Source organism: Bombina bombina, chromosome 9, assembly GCF_027579735.1.
Source record: "Bombina bombina isolate aBomBom1 chromosome 9, aBomBom1.pri, whole genome shotgun sequence".
NCBI classification, from domain to species: Eukaryota; Metazoa; Chordata; class Amphibia; order Anura; family Bombinatoridae; genus Bombina; species Bombina bombina.
The window spans coordinates 66426596-66447305 of NC_069507.1; the positions used below are offsets into that span (position 1 = coordinate 66426596).

Below are 20710 nucleotides of genomic sequence, written 5' to 3' on the forward strand. Positions count from 1 at the left end.
AAACTTTCCAGATAATAACTTAATATCAACGGAATGTAAGGGTTCAAACGGAACCCCCTGAAGAACTGAAAGAACCAAATTGAGACTCCAAGGAGGAGTCAAAGGTTTGTAAACAGGCTTAATTCTAACCAAAGCCTGAACAAAGGCTTGAACATCTGGCACAGCTGCCAGCTTTTTGTGAAGTAACACCGACAAGGCAGAAATCTGTCCCTTCAGGGAACTTGCCGATAATCCTTTTTCCAATCCTTCTTGAAGGAAGGATAGAATCCTAGGAATCTTAACCTTGTCCCAAGGGAATCCTTTAGATTCACACCAACAGATATATTTTTTCCAAATTTTGTGGTAAATCTTTCTAGTTACAGGCTTTCTGGCCTGAACAAGAGTATCGATAACAGAATCTGAGAAACCTCGCTTCGATAAAATCAAGCGTTCAATCTCCAGGCAGTCAGCTGGAGTGAAACCAGATTCGGATGTTCGAACGGACCCTGAACAAGAAGGTCTCGTCTCAAAGGCAGCTTCCAAGGTGGAGCCGATGACATATTCACCAGATCTGCATACCAAGTCCTGCGTGGCCACGCAGGAGCTATCAAGATCACCGACGCCCTCTCCTGATTGATCCTGGCTACCAGCCTGGGAATGAGAGGAAACGGCGGAAACACATAAGCTAGTTTGAAGGTCCAAGGTGCTACTAGTGCATCCACTAGAGCCGCCTTGGGATCCCTGGATCTGGACCCGTAACAGGGAACTTTGAAGTTCTGACGAGAGGCCATCAGATCCATGTCTGGAATGCCCCACAGCTGAGTGACTAGGGCAAAGATTTCCGGATGGAGTTCCCACTCCCCCGGATGCAATGTCTGACGACTCAGAAAATCCGCTTCCCAATTTTCCACTCCCGGGATGTGGATAGCAGACAGGTGGCAGGAGTGAGACTCCGCCCATAGAATAATCTTGGTCACTTCCTCCATCGCTAGGGAACTCCTTGTTCCCCCCTGATGGTTGATGTACGCAACAGTCGTCATGTTGTCTGATTGAAATCGTATGAACTTGGTCCTTGCTAGCTGAGGCCAAGCCTTGAGAGCATTGAATATCGCTCTCAGTTCCAGAATATTTATCGGTAGAAGAGATTCTTCCCGAGACCAAAGACCCTGAGCTTTCAGGGATCCCCAGACCGCGCCCCAGCCCGTCAGACTGGCGTCGGTCGTGACAATGACCCACTCTGGTCTGCGGAATGTCATCCCTTGTGACAGGTTGTCCAGGGACAGCCACCAACGGAGTGAGTCTCTGGTCCTCTGATTTACTTGTATCTTTGGAGACAAGTCTGTATAGTCCCCATTCCACTGACTGAGCATGCACAGTTGTAATGGTCTTAGATGAATGCGCGCAAAAGGAACTATGTCCATTGCCGCTACCATCAACCCGATCACTTCCATGCACTGAGCTACGGAAGGAAGAGGAACGGAATGAAGAATCCGACAAGAGTCCAGAAGCTTTGTTATTCTGGCCTCTGTTAGAAAAATCCTCATTTCTGAGGAATCTATAATTGTTCCCAAGAAGGGAACCCTTGTTGACGGGGATAGAGAACTCTTTTCCACGTTCACTTTCCAGCCGTGAGATCTGAGAAAGGCCAGGACGATGTCCGTGTGAGCCTTTGCTCGAGGGAGGGACGACGCTTGAATCAGAATGTCGTCCAGGTAAGGTACTACTGCAATGCCCCTTGGTCTTAGCACCGCTAGAAGGGACCCTAGTACCTTTGTGAAAATCCTTGGAGCAGTGGCTAATCCGAAAGGAAGCGCCACGAACTGGTAATGTTTGTCCAGGAATGCAAACCTTAGGAACCGATGATGTTCCTTGTGGATAGGAATATGTAGATACGCATCCTTTAAGTCCACCGTGGTCATGAATTGACCTTCCTGGATGGAAGGAAGGATAGTTCGAATGGTTTCCATCTTGAACGATGGGACCTTGAGAAATTTGTTTAAGATCTTGAGATCTAGGATTGGTCTGAACGTTCCCTCTTTTTTGGGAACTATGAACAGATTGGAGTAGAACCCCATCCCTTGTTCTCTTAATGGAACAGGATGAATCACTCCCATTTTTAACAGGTCTTCTACACAATGTAAGAACGCCTGTCTTTTTATGTGGTCTGAAGACAACTGAGACCTGTGGAACCTCCCCCTTGGGGGAAGTCCCTTGAATTCCAGAAGATAACCCTGGGAGACTATTTCTAGCGCCCAAGGATCCAGAACATCTCTTGCCCAAGCCTGAGCGAAGAGAGAGAGTCTGCCCCCCACCAGATCCGGTCCCGGATCGGGGGCCAATATTTCATGCTGTCTTGGTAGCAGTGGCAGGTTTCTTGGCCTGCTTTCCCTTGTTCCAGCCTTGCATTGGTCTCCAAGCTGGCTTGGCCTGAGAAGTATTACCCTCTTGCTTAGAGGACGTAGCACCTTGGGCTGGTCCGTTTTTACGAAAGGGACGAAAATTAGGTCTATTTTTTGCCTTGAAAGGCCGATCCTGAGGAAGGGCGTGGCCCTTACCCCCAGTGATATCAGAGATAATCTCTTTCAAGTCAGGACCAAACAGCGTTTTCCCCTTGAAAGGAATGTTTAGTAGCTTGTTCTTGGAAGACGCATCAGCCGACCAAGATTTCAACCAAAGCGCTCTGCGCGCCACAATAGCAAACCCAGAATTCTTAGCCGCTAACTTAGCCAATTGCAAAGAGGCGTCTAGAGTGAAAGAATTAGCCAATTTGAGAGCATTGATTCTGTCCATAATCTCCTCATAAGGAGGAGAGTCACTATCGAGCACCTTAATCAGTTCATCAAACCAGAAATATGCGGCTGTAGTGACAGGGACAATGCATGAAATGGGTTGTAGAAGGTAACCCTGCTGAACAAACATCTTTTTAAGCAAACCTTCTAATTTTTTATCCATAGGATCTTTGAAAGCACAACTATCCTCTATGGGAATAGTGGTGCGTTTGTTTAAGGTAGAAACCGCTCCCTCGACCTTGGGGACTGACTGCCATAAGTCCTTTCTGGGGTCGACCATAGGAAACAATTTTTTAAATATGGGGGGAGGGACGAAAGGAATACCGGGCCTTTCCCATTCTTTATTAACAATGTCCGCCACCCGCTTGGGTATAGGAAAAGCTTCTGGGAGCCCCGGCACCTCTAGGAACTTGTCCATTTTACATAGTTTCTCTGGGATGACCAAATTTTCACAATCATCCAGAGTGGATAATACCTCCTTAAGCAAAATGCGGAGATGTTCCAATTTAAATGTAATCACATCAGATTCAGCCTGCTGAGAAATGTTCCCTAAATCAGTAATTTCTCCCTCAGACAAAACCTCCCTGGCCCCCTCAGATTGGGTTAGGGGCCCTTCAGAGATATTAATATCAGCGTCGTCATGCTCTTCAGTAACTAAAACAGAGCATCCACGCTTACGCTGACAAGGGTTCATTTTGGCTAAAATGTTTTAGACAGAATTATCCATTACAGCCGTTAATTGTTGCATAGTAAGGAGTATTGGCGCTCTAGATGTACTAGGGGCCTCCTGAGTGGGCAAGACTCGTGTAGACGAAGGAGGGAATGATGCAGTACCATGCTTACTCCCCTCACTTGAGGAATCATCTTGGGCATCATTGTCATTATCACATAAATCACATTTATTTAAATGAATAGGAATTCTGGCTTCCCCACATTCAGAACACAGTCTATCTGGTAGTTCAGACATGTTAAACAGGCATAAACTTGATAAGAAAGTACAAAAAACGTTTTGAAATAAAACCGTTACTGTCACTTTAAATTTTAAACTGAACACACTTTATTACTGCAATTGCGAAAAAACATGAAGGAATTGTTCAAAATTCACCAAACTTTCACCACAGTGTCTTAAAGCCTTGAAAATATTGCACACCAATTTTGGAAGCTTTAACCCTTAAAATAACGGAACCGGAGCCGTTTTAAGCTTTAACCCCTTTACAGTCCCTGGTATCTGCTTTGCTGAGACCCAACCAAACCCAAAGGGGAATACGATACCAAATGACGCCTTCAGAAGTCTTTTATAAGTATCAGAGCTCCTCTCACATGCAACTGCATGCCATGCCTCTCAAAAACAAGTGCGCAACACCGGCGCGAAAATGAGACTCTGCCTATGCTTTGGGAAAGCCCCTAAAGAATAAGGTGTCTAAAACAGTGCCTGCCGATATTATTATATCAAAATACCCAGAATAAATGATTCCTCAAGGCTAAATAAGTGTTAATATCAATCGATTTAGCCCAAAAAAAGTCTACAGTCTAAATAAGCCCTTGTGAAGCCCTTATTTACAATCGTAATAAACATGGCTTACCGGATCCCATAGGGAAAATGACAGCTTCCAGCATTACATCGTCTTGTTAGAATGTGTCATACCTCAAGCAGCAAAGGACTGCAAACTGTTCCCCCAACTGAAGTTAATTGCTCTCAACAGTCCTGTGTGGAACAGCCATGGATTTTAGTTACGGTTGCTAAAATCATTTTCCTCATACAAACAGAATTCTTCATCTCTTTTCTGTTTCTGAGTAAATAGTACGTACCAGCACTATTTGAAAATAACAAACTCTTGATTGAATAATGAAAAACTACAGTTAAACACTAAAAAACTCTAAGCCATCTCCGTGGAGATGTTGCCTGTACAACGGCAAAGAGAATGACTGGGGTAGGCGGAGCCTAGGAGGGATCATGTGACCAGCTTTGCTGGGCTCTTTGCCATTTCCTGTTGGGGAAGAGAATATCCCACAAGTAAGGATGACGCCGTGGACCGGACACACCTATGTTGGAGAAATTGGGTTTAGTGTCCCTTTAAAGGGACATACAAGTGCGCATAACATATTTGAGCATGCTATTATTGCACTATTGCTTGTATTTAATAGTGGGGTTAATGACAATCCTTTTGAAAAGTTTATTCAATTACTTTTCTAAATGATTGTGATCAACCCCTATGTATTTAATCCCTGCAAAAGGGGGATGAAAGCATACTTAAACTCCGCTCCAGAACAGCAATGCACTACTGGGTCTTAACCAAACACATCTGGTGAGCCAATGACAAGAGGAATATGTGCATAGCCACTAATTACCAGCTAGCTCCCAGAAGTGTGCTGCTGTTGCCCATGAGCCCAAGTATGTTTTTGAAAAATGGATACCAAGAGAACATAGTAAATTTGATAATAGAAGTTAACTAAAAAGTATCTTAACCCCTTAAAGACTGCAACGTACCATGTAGGTCGTTGGTCGTTAAGGGCTTGTCTGCTAAAAATAACGAGTGGCAAGACTGCGCTATAAGACCAATATAGATTTGATAGGTAAATTAAAAAGCAAGGCACTATTTCTGTTTAAATGGAGTGATAGCGAAAATGCTTAAAATTCTCATGTATTTCGAGAACGTTTTTCTTGGAAATTCCCAGTATTGAATTAGTTAAAAAACAGTCTCACTGACTCTGCATGCCTACAATACCTGCAAAAATGGCGCTGGTTTCAGTGCCTTGGCTGGGGTCCGGGCTACTTAAGGTGAACAGCTCAAATAGGTCATTGGATTTAAAAAAACGCCTCTGTTTCGGATCTTTAAGGATACGGTTAGTAAGGAATTGCTTGAAGATTTGCCTGTGGAGAGAGGAAAATGTAATTAGAGACTGTGGGTACAATCATTTGTGTTGCGTCTGCTTAAGAATGTTTTATTTCTTTGTTTACTTTAATGTGTATGGATTTCTTTTTTTTTTTTTCTTTCTGATGAAAGTGCGCTAATATATTAAATGTTTTTTGGTGTGCTTAACCAAATCCCCTTGTTGTTGTATTTCTTAAATAGGGAGCTGACCAAATCCATTTGGTTAAAGCACACCACCCTGCCCAGGTGTGTTCCAATGTGATTGTGATATATATATATATATATATATATATATATATATATATATATATATATATATATATATATATATAAAGCTAGGAAGTTTCATTCTGTGCATAGTTTGAGACATAGTACTGCAGTGTTGGAATTCTGTATTTGAATATTAGAATTGAATGACTCAGCCCAGCAAAGCTAAACTGATTAGTGTTAGGACCAGTCTATTTTGGGACACCTTGTAAGTGGTGACTGGCTTAGAAGAATATGGCCATATTATGTGACTAAGATCCCAACTTTATTTAAAAATTTTGCAGCATACAGGCAAAAAATTTTTTGCAGCATAAATATATGTTAATAATATTGCGTGACAATGATCCAAATTTTATTTTAACAATTTTTAGAATATTTAGCACGCAAAAATATTTTTTTGCAGCATATATAAATATGTTATAATTATGTGGACTTAAGTGTTTGGATGTGCGCCAATACTTGTTGTTGTTTTGAGATATTTTTAGAAAACATATGCTTTTTCTATTAAATCCTTATCACTTAAATACCACAGGCTTCTGTATTTTGTATTTAATGGTAAAGAGTTCCAAAATGTTTCTGAAGTTTTTGCATTTTGAGCCGTGTATCAAGCCTTGTATATATATATATATATATATATATATATATATATATATATATATATATATATATATATATATATATATATATATATATATATATATTCCAATGGATTGTCCCCACTTGTAGCGCAAAAAATCTCTCTCCAAAGAAAAGTAAAACTTCCTTTATTGTAGTAACAAAAGTAAAAACATGACAGCCTACACACGACTGTAATAAAGCACTTAATGTAAAAACACAGTGTCAGTGATCTGAACCACATGCAGACATGTTTCGTGCAGTTGCGCACTTGATCACTGCTTGAAAGCAATCCTGATCACACCTGCTTTATAGCACTTTTCTTAAAGAGACATTTGTAAATGTTAGACACTGTGTGCTTGAACTCTCTCTTTACTGCCTATCCTTTGTTGAAGAACATGTTTCAAAAAGTTATTTAATACATTTGCAGAAATTTTTTTCTCTTCTACATGTATATTAATAATAATATGATGTTAACTTTTATATATTAAGAATTTTTTCTCTTCTACATGTATATTAATAATATGATGTTAACTTTTATACATTAAAAATTACCTTATGTCTTTGCCTCATTTCTCATAAGTATATCTTATACCACTATTTTATAATGGAAGAGGGTGTAGATATTATACCCAAAAGAGGAAAAACACTTTCAAACTACCTCTCTCCATCTAATCTTCCAATAAAACACAATAAATGCTGGCTAAAAGAGAGAAAGGGATTCTTTAGATGCAGGAGAAATATATGTAAAACTTGTAACCATGTCATTGAGGGCGATACTTTTTCTTCATCTGCTACCCAGCAAGACTATAAAATTAAGTATTACATAAATTGTTCAACTACACATGTAGTATATTTACTTACGTGTGATCTCTGTAAAATTAACTATGTAGGTAAAACCAAGCGTAGCATTAAAGATAGGTTTCTTCAGCACCTCAGATCAATAGAGGATGATGACACCGACACACCAGTGTCGAGACATTTTAAAAGTCAACATAATTCAGATGTGTCTTTATTAAAAATTCAAGGTATAGATCATGTTCCTCTATGGAAACGAGGAGGAGACAGAGAAGATAAACTTAACAAACGTGAAGTCTTCTGGATTTTCACATTAAAAACATGTAATCCATTAGGTCTCAATATGCGTAGAGACCTGGATCTTTTTGTGAATTAATATATACACAACAGCTTTTCTTTTAGATAAGGAAAAGGGGAGAAATAATATATGGCCATCATATAAGTCTTAAACAATAAATTATTTTTACATATATTGTAAACTCTAAACCTTACTCTAGAAATAAATTTAACATTTTTTGTATGACACATAGTGTCATATATAAATTACATCAAAGTACTACAGTTGAAAGACTGCAATTTTATCTAGTGGTATAAGATATACTTATGAGAAATGAGGCAAAGACATAAGGTAATTTTTAATGTATAAAAGTTAACATCATATTATTAATATACATGTAGAAGAGAAAAAATTCTTAATATATAAAAGTTAACATCATATTATTATTAATATACATGTAGAAGAGAAAAAAATTTCTGCAAATGTATTAAATAACTTTTTGAAACATGTTCTTCAACAAAGGATAGGCAGTAAAGAGAGAGTTCAAGCACACAGTGTCTAACATTTACAAATGTCTCTTTAAGAAAAGTGCTATAAAGCAGGTGTGATCAGGATTGCTTTCAAGCAGTGATCAAGTGCGCAACTGCACGAAACATGTCTGCATGTGGTTCAGATCACTGACACTGTGTTTTTACATTAAGTGCTTTATTACAGTCGTGTGTAGGCTGTCATGTTTTTACTTTTGTTACTACAATAAAGGAAGTTTTACTTTTCTTTGGAGAGAGATTTTTTGCGCTACAAGTGGGGACAATCCATTGGAATATATTCTATTTACTCAGACGCTGACTACAGACCGGCTCAGTCTCCACAGCTGCAGATCTCCATACACCCTGAGCCAATTGCTCCCCAGCGTGTTACCGGACAGTGAGTGGTATACAGGTACCTTTTGAAATTATATTGCTAAAGTCTATGTGTGCGCTACTTACTTACAAAGTGTTCTTTTTTATATATATATATATATATATATATATATATATATATATATATATATATATATATATATATATATATATATATATATATATATATATATAAATGTAATCAGCAGATTTGGGGGTTTATACAAAGCACATATATACATCTTAAAATATTTTTTAAGATACATTCTTTAGAACAGTGAAAACATATCTTATTTAAATTACCACACAATTTAAAAACTTTAGCAAATATTCATGTAGAAAATAATTTTTTTCAAGAGAGACACGGCTAACAGTTTTTTTTTAACCATCTTGAGGTTATACCTTCAGAAACATACATACATATATATTTTTTTATGCATTTGTGTATATCAGTCTGTCTGTCTATCTATCTGATGTGCATTTGGATCCTTCATTAGGATCAGAACGCAGAAGGAGGTGGCTGCTTGTGGCATTCGGCTCTTTTTGAAGAAAGATTTATTCTTATGAAAGTTCAACACACTAAGATCTGGATAGCCACAGATCTTCGTGTGTTGAACTTTAACAAGAATAAATCCAGCTCTGAAAAGAGACGAATGTCACGAGTAGCTGCTTTCTTCCACATTCGGATCCTAATGAAGGATTCGAATGCACATGTCTAATTTAAATAAATATCTATCAATTTATCTATCTACAATCACACATTTATTAAGTTAAAAATGGTCTATTACTAGTATGTATACTTTTTATTTTAGATGGAAAGCTTGACATTTAAACCATTTTGGTAAAACTAGTATTAAAAACATTATATATTAAAGATTTATGAGCGTGAAATTTTTTAGTAGTCAGTTACATAATTAATTCTGCTTTTTTGAGACTATTTGTTTTTTTTTTTTTACATATTTTTATGATATGGAGTAATAACCACCTAGGATGCAATGTGTAATTTTGACTCATTAAAGACGCATAACTTACCTCTTCCAACCTCTAACTTTGAACGAAAGCACCAAAGACAAAAAGCCTCCTAAATACCCCTCAATTGCATTATTGCCTACGAGTGTAAATCACAGAAGCAAGCAATGGAAATCACTGAAAGTGGCATGTTCATTGCTTTTGGTTGAATAAAATAAGAAAAATATAAACTGCTCTGAGACCTACAATAATGGCTCCCAACATTTTTTTTTTGTTTAGCAAAACCTTTTACATCATTTTGTACAAAAAATATATTCCAATAAATTACATAATGTAATCTAATAGGATTAATAAAAGAAAGTGCTAGGAATTATGAGGTGTCTACACTACATAATGTGTGTAACTAACCTACAAGATTAATAAAGATTACACTTAAAGAAAAGTAATAGAAGTAATTTGGAATAACTAACATTCACCCCTAAATTCTGTGCAACACCCCAGAAATTCCCTAAACCACTAGTCTACAGCAACCAATACTAGTTGTATTGATCTTGTGCACTGTACATGTGAATGTTAGATTATTGATTAATTTCCAAGCAATTGTTGTAGGTGTATTCTACTTAACCCCTTCCCGACATTAGGACGTTCCATGGCATCCTAACTGCGCCGGGGCTTTAGCGCAGTTAGAACGGCATGGAACGTCCTATCCGTTTGGCTGTACTGAAGCGCTTCCTGAATGGGATCGGGTCATGTTGGGCGTACCTTGCGTCATAGGGACGCCCCCTGACCCTATGCCATCATTGAAATCTCACAATCGCATGCACGATTGTGGGATTTCAATTTGTTTACATAGGAACGTTGTTCTGATGTAGACAATTTAGCTTGGTCATCAAAGGGTTAAACATATTGTTATTATTTATGTATTTGTACTAATAAAAACAGAATTTATGTTTACCTGATAAATTACTTTCTCCAACGGTGTGTCCGGTCCACGGCGTCATCCTTACTTGTGGGATATTCTCCTCCCCAACAGGAAATGGCAAAGAGCCCAGCAAAGCTGGTCACGTGATCCCTCCTAGGCTCCGCCTACCCCAGTCATTCGACCGACGTTAAGGAGGAATATTTGCATAGGAGAAACCATATGGTACCGTGGTGACTGTAGTTAAAGAAAATAAATTATCAGACCTGATTAAAAAAACCAGGGCGGGCCGTGGACCGGACACACCGTTGGAGAAAGTAATTTATCAGGTAAACATAAATTCTGTTTTCTCCAACATAGGTGTGTCCGGTCCACGGCGTCATCCTTACTTGTGGGAACCAATACCAAAGCTTTAGGACACGGATGAAGGGAGGGAGCAAATCAGGTCACCTAAATGGAAGGCACCACGGCTTGCAAAACCTTTCTCCCAAAAATAGCCTCAGAAGAAGCAAAAGTATCAAACTTGTAAAATTTGGTAAAAGTGTGCAGTGAAGACCAAGTCGCTGCCCTACATATCTGATCAACAGAAGCCTCGTTCTTGAAGGCCCATGTGGGAGCCACAGCCCTAGTGGAATGAGCTGTGATTCTTTCGGGAGGCTGCCGTCCGGCAGTCTCGTAAGCCAATCTGATGATGCTTTTAATCCAAAAAGAGAGAGAGGTAGAAGTTGCTTTTTGACCTCTCCTTTTACCAGAATAAACAACAAACAAGGAAGATGTTTGTCTAAAATCCTTTGTAGCATCTAAATAGAATTTTAGAGCGCGAACAACATCCAAATTGTGCAACAAACGTTCCTTCTTTGAAACTGGTTTCGGACACAGAGAAGGTACGATAATCTCCTGGTTAATGTTTTTGTTAGAAACAACTTTTGGAAGAAAACCAGGTTTAGTACGTAAAACCACCTTATCTCCATGGAACACCAGATAAGGAGGAGAACACTGCAGAGCAGATAATTCTGAAACTCTTCTAGCAGAAGAAATTGCAACTAAAAACAAAACTTTCCAAGATAATAACTTAATATCAACGGAATGCAAGGGTTCAAACGGAACCCCCTGAAGAACTGAAAGAACTAAATTGAGACTCCAAGGAGGAGTCAAAGGTTTGTAAACAGGCTTAATTCTAACCAGAGCCTGAACAAAGGCTTGAACATCTGGCACAGCAGCCAGTTTTTTGTGAAGTAACACCGACAAGGCAGAAATCTGTCCCTTCAGGGAACTTGCAGATAATCCTTTTTCCAATCCTTCTTGAAGGAAGGATAGAATCCTAGGAATCTTAACCTTGTCCCAAGAGAATCCTTTAGATTCACACCAACAGATATATTTTTTCCCAAATTTTGTGGTAAATCTTTCTAGTTACAGGCTTTCTGGCCTGAACAAGAGTATCAATAACAGAATCTGAGAACCCTCGCTTCGATAAAATCAAGCGTTCAATCTCCAAGCAGTCAGCTGGAGTGAAACCAGATTCGGATGTTCGAACGGACCCTGAACAAGAAGGTCTCGTCTCAAAGGTAGCTTCCAAGGTGGAGCCGATGACATATTCACCAGATCTGCATACCAAGTCCTGCGTGGCCACGCAGGAGCTATCAAGATCACCGACGCCCTCTCCTGATTGATCCTGGCTACCAGCCTGGGGATGAGAGGAAACGGCGGGAACACATAAGCTAGTTTGAAGGTCCAAGGTGCTACTAGTGCATCCACTAGAGCCGCCTTGGGATCCCTGGATCTGGACCCGTAGCAAGGAACTTTGAAGTTCTGACGAGAGGCCATCAGATCCATGTCTGGAATGCCCCACAGCTGAGTGACTTGGGCAAAGATTTCCGGATGGAGTTCCCACTCCCCCGGATGCAATGTCTGACGACTCAGAAAATCCGCTTCCCAATTTTCCACTCCTGGGATGTGGATAGCAGACAGGTGGCAGGAGTGAGACTCCGCCCATAGAATGATTTTGGTCACTTCTTCCATCGCTAGGGAACTCCTTGTTCCCCCCTGATGGTTGATGTACGCAACAGTTGTCATGTTGTCTGATTGAAACCGTATGAACTTGGCCCTCGCTAGCTGAGGCCAAGCCTTGAGAGCATTGAATATCGCTCTCAGTTCCAGAATATTTATCGGTAGAAGAGATTCTTCCCGAGACCAAAGACCCTGAGCTTTCAGGGATCCCCAGACCGCGCCCCAGCCCATCAGACTGGCGTCGGTCGTGACAATGACCCACTCTGGTCTGCGGAATGTCATCCCTTGTGACAGGTTGTCCAGGGACAGCCACCAACGGAGTGAGTCTCTGGTCCTCTGATTTACTTGTATCTTCGGAGACAAGTCTGTATAGTCCCCATTCCACTGACTGAGCATGCACAGTTGTAATGGTCTTAGATGAATGCGCGCAAAAGGAACTATGTCCATTGCCGCTACCATCAACCCGATCACTTCCATGCACTGAGCTATGGAAGGAAGAGGAACGGAATGAAGTATCCGACAAGAGTCTAGAAGCTTTGTTTTTCTGGCCTCTGTCAGAAAAATCCTCATTTCTAAGGAGTCTATTATTGTTCCCAAGAAGGGAACCCTTGTTGACGGGGATAGAGAACTCTTTTCCACGTTCACTTTCCATCCGTGAGATCTGAGAAAGGCCAGGACAATGTCCGTGTGAGCCTTTGCTTGAGGAAGGGACGACGCTTGAATCAGAATGTCGTCCAAGTAAGGTACTACAGCAATGCCCCTTGGTCTTAGCACAGCTAGAAGGGACCCTAGTACCTTTGTGAAAATCCTTGGAGCAGTGGCTAATCCGAAAGGAAGCGCCACGAACTGGTAATGTTTGTCCAGGAATGCGAACCTTAGGAACCGATGATGTTCCTTGTGGATAGGAATATGTAGATACGCATCCTTTAAATCCACCGTGGTCATGAATTGACCTTCCTGGATGGAAGGAAGAATAGTTCGAATGGTTTCCATCTTGAACGATGGAACCTTGAGAAACTTGTTTAAGATCTTGAGATCTAAGATTGGTCTGAACGTTCCCTCTTTTTTGGGAACTATGAACAGATTGGAGTAGAACCCCATCCCTTGTTCTCTTAATGGAACAGGATGAATCACTCCCATTTTTAACAGGTCTTCTACACAGTGTAAGAATGCCTGTCTTTTTATGTGGTCTGAAGACAACTGAGACCTGTGGAACCTCCCCCTTGGGGGAAGTCCCTTGAATTCCAGAAGATAACCTTGGGAGACTATTTCTAGCGCCCAAGGATCCAGAACATCTCTTGCCCAAGCCTGAGCGAAGAGAGAGAGTCTGCCCCCCACCAGATCCGGTCCCGGATCGGGGGCCAACATTTCATGCTGTCTTGGTAGCAGTGGCAGGTTTCTTGGCCTGCTTTCCCTTGTTCCAGCCTTGCATTGGTCTCCAAGCTGGCTTGGCTTGAGAAGTATTACCCTCTTGCTTAGAGGACGTAGCACCTTGGGCTGGTCCGTTTCAACGAAAGGGACGAAAATTAGGTTTATTTTTTGCCTTGAAAGGCCGATCCTGAGGAAGGGCGTGGCCCTTACCCCCAGTGATATCAGAGATAATCTCTTTCAAGTCAGGGCCAAACAGCGTTTTCCCCTTGAAAGGAATGTTAAGTAGCTTGTTCTTGGAAGACGCATCAGCCGACCAAGATTTCAACCAAAGCGCTCTGCGCGCCACAATAGCAAACCCAGAATTCTTAGCCGCTAACCTAGCCAATTGCAAAGTGGCGTCTAGGGTGAAAGAATTAGCCAATTTGAGAGCATTGATTCTGTCCATAATCTCCTCCAAAGGAGGAGAATCACTATCGACCGCTCTTATCAGATCATCGAACCAAAAACATGCGGCTGTAGCGACAGGGACAATGCATGAAATTGGTTGTAGAAGGTAACCTTGCTGAACAAACATTTTTTTAAGCAAACCTTCTAATTTTTTATCCATAGGATCTTTGAAAGCACAACTATCCTCTATGGGTATAGTGGTGCGTTTGTTTAAAGTGGAAACCGCTCCCTCGACCTTGGGGACTGTCTGCCATAAGTCCTTTCTGGGGTCGACCATAGGAAACAATTTTTTAAATATGGGGGGAGGGACGAAAGGAATACCGGGCCTTTCCCATTCTTTATTAACAATGTCCGCCACCCGCTTGGGTATAGGAAAAGCTTCTGGGAGCCCCGGCACCTCTAGGAACTTGTCCATTTTACAAAGTTTCTCTGGGATGACCAACTTGTCACAATCATCCAGAGTGGATAATACCTCCTTAAGCAGAATGCGGAGATGTTCCAACTTAAATTTAAATGCAATCACATCAGGTTCAGCCTGTTGAGAAATGTTCCCTGAATCAGTAATTTCTCCCTCAGACAAAACCTCCCTGGCCCCATCAGACTGGGTTAGGGGCCCTTCAGAAATATTATTATCAGCGTCGTCATGCTCTTCAGTATCTAAAACAGAGCAGCCGCGCTTACGCTGATAAGTGTTCATTTTGGCTAAAATGTTTTTGACAGAATTATCCATTACAGCCGTTAATTGTTGCATAGTAAGGAGTATTGGCGCGCTAGATGTACTAGGGGCCTCCTGAGTGGGCAAGACTCGTGTAGACGAAGGAGGGAATGATGCAGTACCATGCTTACTCCCCTCACTTGAGGAATCATCTTGGGCATCATTGTCATTATCACATAAATCACATTTATTTAAATGAATAGGAATTCTGGCTTCCCCACATTCAGAACACAGTCTATCTGGTAGTTCAGACATGTTAAACAGGCATAAACTTGATAACAAAGTACAAAAAACGTTTTAAAATAAAACCGTTACTGTCACTTTAAATTTTAAACTGAACACACTTTATTACTGCAATTGCGAAAAAACATGAAGGAATTGTTCAAAATTTACCAAATTTTCACCACAGTGTCTTAAAGCCTTAAAAGTATTGCACACCAAATTTGGAAGCTTTAACCCTTAAAATAACGGAACCGGAGCCGTTTTGAACTTTAACCCCTTTACAGTCCCTGGTATCTGCTTTGCTGAGACCCAACCAAGCCCAAAGGGGAATACGATACCAAATGACGCCTTCAGAAAGTCTTTTCTAAGTATCAGAGCTCCTCTCACATGCGACTGCATGCCATGCCTCTCAAAAACAAGTGCGCAACACCGGCGCGAAAATGAGGCTCTGCTTATGCTTTGGGAAAGCCCCTAAAGAATAAGGTGTCTAAACCAGTGCCTGCCGATATTATTATATCAAAATACCCAGATAAAATGATTCCTCAAGGCTAAATATGTGTTAATAATGAATCGATTTAGCCCAAAAAAAGTCTACAGTTTTAATAAGCCCTTGTGAAGCCCTTATTTACGATCGTAATAAACATGGCTTACCGGATCCCATAGGGAAAATGACAGCTTCCAGCATTACATCGTCTTGTTAGAATGTGTCATACCTCAAGCAGCAAGAGACTGCACACTGTTCCCCCAACTGAAGTTAATTGCTCTCAACAGTCCTGTGTGGAACAGCCATGGATTTTAGTGACGGTTGCTAAAATCATTTTCCTCATACAAACAGAAATCTTCATCTCTTTTCTGTTTCTGAGTAAATAGTACATACCAGCACTATTTCAAAATAACAAACTCTTGATTGAATAATAAAAACTACAGTTAAACACTAAAAAACTCTAAGCCATCTCCGTGGAGATGTTGCCTGTACAACGGCAAAGAGAATGACTGGGGTAGGCGGAGCCTAGGAGGGATCATGTGACCAGCTTTGCTGGGCTCTTTGCCATTTCCTGTTGGGGAGGAGAATATCCCACAAGTAAGGATGACGCCGTGGACCGGACACACCTATGTTGGAGAAAATGAATATCTTTTTCCATGGCAAAAGGAAATGCAAGACCGCTTACATACTCCCTAGGGTGTACAACAGTTTTGTTTTTAACGCCTCTGCTCTAGAGGGACATAAAACTACTCAACTAAAAAAGCAGAAATTTGTTCAAACTTCCCCACATCCCTTTTTAGAGCTCTTTAGTCAACACAACGTTTAGAATTTTATCTTTGCCTGTTTGTTTTTTTAAAACAATCACTACATATTTATACACATTTTCTTGGCTGGCTTACTATAGTTACATAGGGCCCAATCTAAAGGTCCCTGGTGGAATGATCTAAAATGTACACAATGCAAAACTTTCAACTGATACATATATTAAAAAAAGACTATTAATTCCACATAGGATCCAAAATAACAGGATTGATCTAAAGCCACTTTTTACCCTGAAAACAGGCGTATACTGCATTTTCGTATGGGAAGGAGATGCATACATTACAAAAGTACACAACAAAAATCGTAATTTTAACTTCATACAAAATAATTAAACTATTCACGCAGAAATAAACTGTAACAAAAAAACGTAACAAAATTGTTCTCCAAAAATCGTATTTTATCAAATACGTAAAATTTGTATGCAAATTATACTGGAAAAACAAAATGTATGCTTACCTGATAAATTTCTTTCTTTCTTGACACGGTGAGTGCACGGATAATCATCAATTACTGTTGGGAATATCACTCCTGGCCAGCAGGAGGAGGGCAAAGAGCACCACAGCAAAGTTGTTAAGTATCACTTCCCTTCCCACAAACCCCAGTTATTTGACCAAGGGAAAGGAGAGAAAGAAAGTAACAAGGTGAAGAGGTGTTTGAGGTTTATATACCAAAAAAACTGTCTGAAAAACAGGGCGGGCCGTGGACTCACCGTGTCAAGAAATAAATACATTTATCACGTAAGCATAAATTTCATTTTCTTTCTAACAACACGGTGAGTCCACGGATCATCATCAATTACTGTTGGGAGTCAATACCCAAGCTAGAGGACACAGATGATAAGGGAGGGACATGACAGGCAACCTAAACAGAAGGCACCTTTCTCCCAAAAGAAGCCTCAGCCGAGATAAAAACATAAAATCTGGAATTTTTTTAAAAATTATGCAAAGAAGACCAAGTTGCAGTCTTGCAAATCTGTTCCTCAGAAGCTTCATTCTTGAAAACCCAAGAAGCAGAGACAGCCCTAATGGAATGAGCTGTAATTCTCTCAGGGGGCTGCTGTTCAGCAGTCTCATAAACCAAACCAATAATACTTCTCACCAAAGGGGAAGAAAAGTAGCAGAAGCTTTCTGACCTTTACAATTCCCAGAGAAACAAACAGACGAAAATTTTTAGTCGCCTGAAGATAGAAAATAAGAGCATGCACATCATCCAAGTTGTGCCACCAACGTTCCTTATGTGAAGGAGGACTATAACAGAGAAGGAACAACAATTTCCTGAAAATTTTCCTATCCGAAACAACTTAGAAAGAAAACCTAAGTTAGTACAAAAAAAGTACATCGGCAAGAAAGATAAGATAAGGTGAATCACACTGCCAAGCGGAGAATTCCAAAACTCTGAGCAGAGAGATAGTCTTCCAAGATAACAAATGAATATCTATGGAATGAAAAGGCTCAAACAGAGCCTGTCGCAAAACTTTAAGAACAAGGTTAGACTCCAAGGTGGAGCAACTGACTTAAACACAAGCCTGTTTCCGACCAGGGCCTGACAAAAAGAATGCACATTTGGCACGTCCACTAGATACTTATGTACTTATGTAACAAAAATAGACAATGCAGAAACCTGACCCTTCAGGGTACTGACTGACAAACCCTTCTCCAGATATCCTGGAGACAGGACCAAAATCTAGGAATCCTGACTTCTCACCAAAAAAGATAAGTACACCATAATCTATGACAAAACTTCTAGAAACTGGCCAGCAAGCCTGAGTCATGGTCTCAATGACCGACTCAGAAAACCCATGCTTAGACAAAACGGAGCGTTCAATCTCCAAGCAGGCAGCATCAGAGAAACGAGATTTAGATGAAGGAAGGGACCCTGCTCAGAAGGTCCTTCCTCAGAGACAGTCTCCAAAGTGGAGAGATGACATTACCACTAAGTCTGCATACCAGGTCCTGCGAGGTCACGCAGAGGCTAATAGAAACACCACCGCTCTCTCCTGTTGAATACGAGCAATGACTCGTGTAAGGCAAACAAACAGAGAAAACAGGTATGCCAGACTTAATTCCAAGAAAAACGCCAGCATCTATCAGGGCGGTCAGTGGATCACTTGACCGAGAACCATAACTTGGAAACTTGGCGTCCTGTCGAAACCCCCTTAAGAAGCAACCTCCGGACCCCCCATCTGAGGGTTTACCTAGAAAACACCTCCGGCAGAGGACCCACTCCCCGGGATGAAAAATCTGTCTGTCTGTTCAGAAGCCAATTGTCCACCCTTGAAAAACGGAGGACAGCAATTGTGAGCTTCCGCCCACTGAACAATCCAAATCACCTCCTACATGGCTAAGAAACCCCTAGTTCCACCCTGGTGGTTTAAATAAACCAATGAGGTGATAATATCCAACTGGAACCAAGCTAAGGAAGACTGAGGCCAAAAGTCCAAGTAATCAGAGCATTGCAAATCGCTCTCTACTCCAAGGTGTTAAACAGGAGAGTAGAGTAGACACTTCCGAGTCCATAATCCTTAAACAAGACCCAGACAGCTTACTAGCCCAGCAGATTGGCATCGGACACATCACCTAGGAATATCTCCAGAAGCACGCGCCCTGAGATAGATACCCTTGAAAAAATACTACAGGAGAGAGTCTCATGACTGATCTAGAACTATCTTTTGAGACAGATCTGAAAAATCTCCCTTCTATGTAAAATAGCAAAGGGAATGATGTCTATGGGAACCATTAGACCAATTCCCTCCTATATCGAATCACTTAAAAGCGAGGAAATCAGCTGTAGCTAGATCCGAACTCCCAATCTACAGGTTGCAACGAGACTAAGCTAGCTACCGGACCACTAGGGCTCGCTGTTGAACAGACAGACCAGAGAGAAGAAAAGTCTTCACCTAAATAGAGAATCTATTAAGGACCAAGCATACCGCCCCTGGTGTTCCCAGGCGGTCTCCCATTCAGGTACTGACCAGTCCTGACCCTGCATAACTTCCGAGATCAGACGGAATCGGGTGCATTCAGGGTATAGTGGCGGTAAACCCAAATAATGACCCTTGTGGATGGAACAAGGGACCCCTACTCCAGATTCATTTCCCCTCCCTGGGAAAGAAGATTGGACAAGATCTCTTAAAAGAGAGAGTTAATTCGAAGTATGACACCTGAACTATATATTGTCCAGAAAAAAACCCTTGCAATATCCCAAGACCTAAAAATCTGTCTAGGATGACAAAAACTCAGAAACTCGAGAATGAAGGTCAGAATCCGAGTTACGTGAGGTAAAAACCTAGATCCTGTTCCCAAACTGGGACTGTGAATGTCACTCCCAGAGAGGAAGATCCTGAACATCCAGTTCAAGGAAAGCCTCTCATCAAACCTGGATTGCAGAAACCCTAGATAGAGAAATCTGTCCCTGGGAGGAAATCTTGGATTGGACTCCAAAAGGCAAGACTAAGCAAAAAAGGGAAAAGGAAACTATCACTCAGTCTTACTCTCTTGACATGTGGTAGAAAAAAAAATCTCTTTCACCCTTACAGTCAGATGATAATTCTGCTAGACCAAGTCCCAACAAGGTCTCAACCTTAAAAGGAGACGCCAGAAGCGTTGATTAGGAGGAAAAATAAGAGTTGAACTGCAAATGCAGAATTATAAAGCCTAAGCTGTACCACTAAACCACAGGTAGCTTACTCAGCTGCCAAGACTGCAGCCTCAATGTCCGGCAGCTAGTACAGAAAGTCTAATAAGACAAGGCATTGCTCTAAAAGAACAATAAAACCTCTAGATACTTTTCACAATGGTAGAAAAGTCCCCTTCTACTTATGACACGGTGCATTTTAAGGAGTCAGCAACAGGAGAAACCTTAAAAGGACTGGAGACAGAGAGAAATGTAACCCTAGCTTTTCCTACTCCTATAAAAAAAGTCACAGCACTTCTAGAACCTGCCCTGAAGAAAGGAACATCACAGGCAAGATCAAGTTTACTAAACTTCCAAGGGTTGACAATGACGGGGGCATCAATGTCGTCCAAGTAGCCAAAAAACAGAATTTATGTTTACCTGATAAATTACTTTCTCCAACGGTGTGTCCGGTCCACGGCGTCATCCTTACTTGTGGGATATTCTCTTCCCCAACAGGAAATGGCAAAGAGCCCAGCAAAGCTGGTCACATGATCCCTCCTAGGCTCCGCCTACCCCAGTCATTCGACCGACGTTAAGGAGGAATATTTGCATAGGAGAAACCATATGGTACCGTGGTGACTG

General features: G+C 41.0%; 1 protein-coding gene and 1 pseudogene across 1 annotated transcript in view; both read right to left on the reverse strand.

Annotated features, from left to right (window-relative positions):
• Nucleotides 1-20710, reverse strand: part of ERCC6 (ERCC excision repair 6, chromatin remodeling factor) — a 119518-nt gene that overhangs the window by 19319 nt on the left and 79489 nt on the right. The window contains exon 17 of the mRNA XM_053692191.1: nucleotides 5495-5640. Within this exon, the coding sequence (XP_053548166.1) occupies nucleotides 5495-5640 (146 nt within the window). The remainder of the gene's footprint in view (nucleotides 1-5494; nucleotides 5641-20710) is intronic.
• LOC128640621 (uncharacterized) lies at nucleotides 19376-19494 on the reverse strand (annotated as a pseudogene).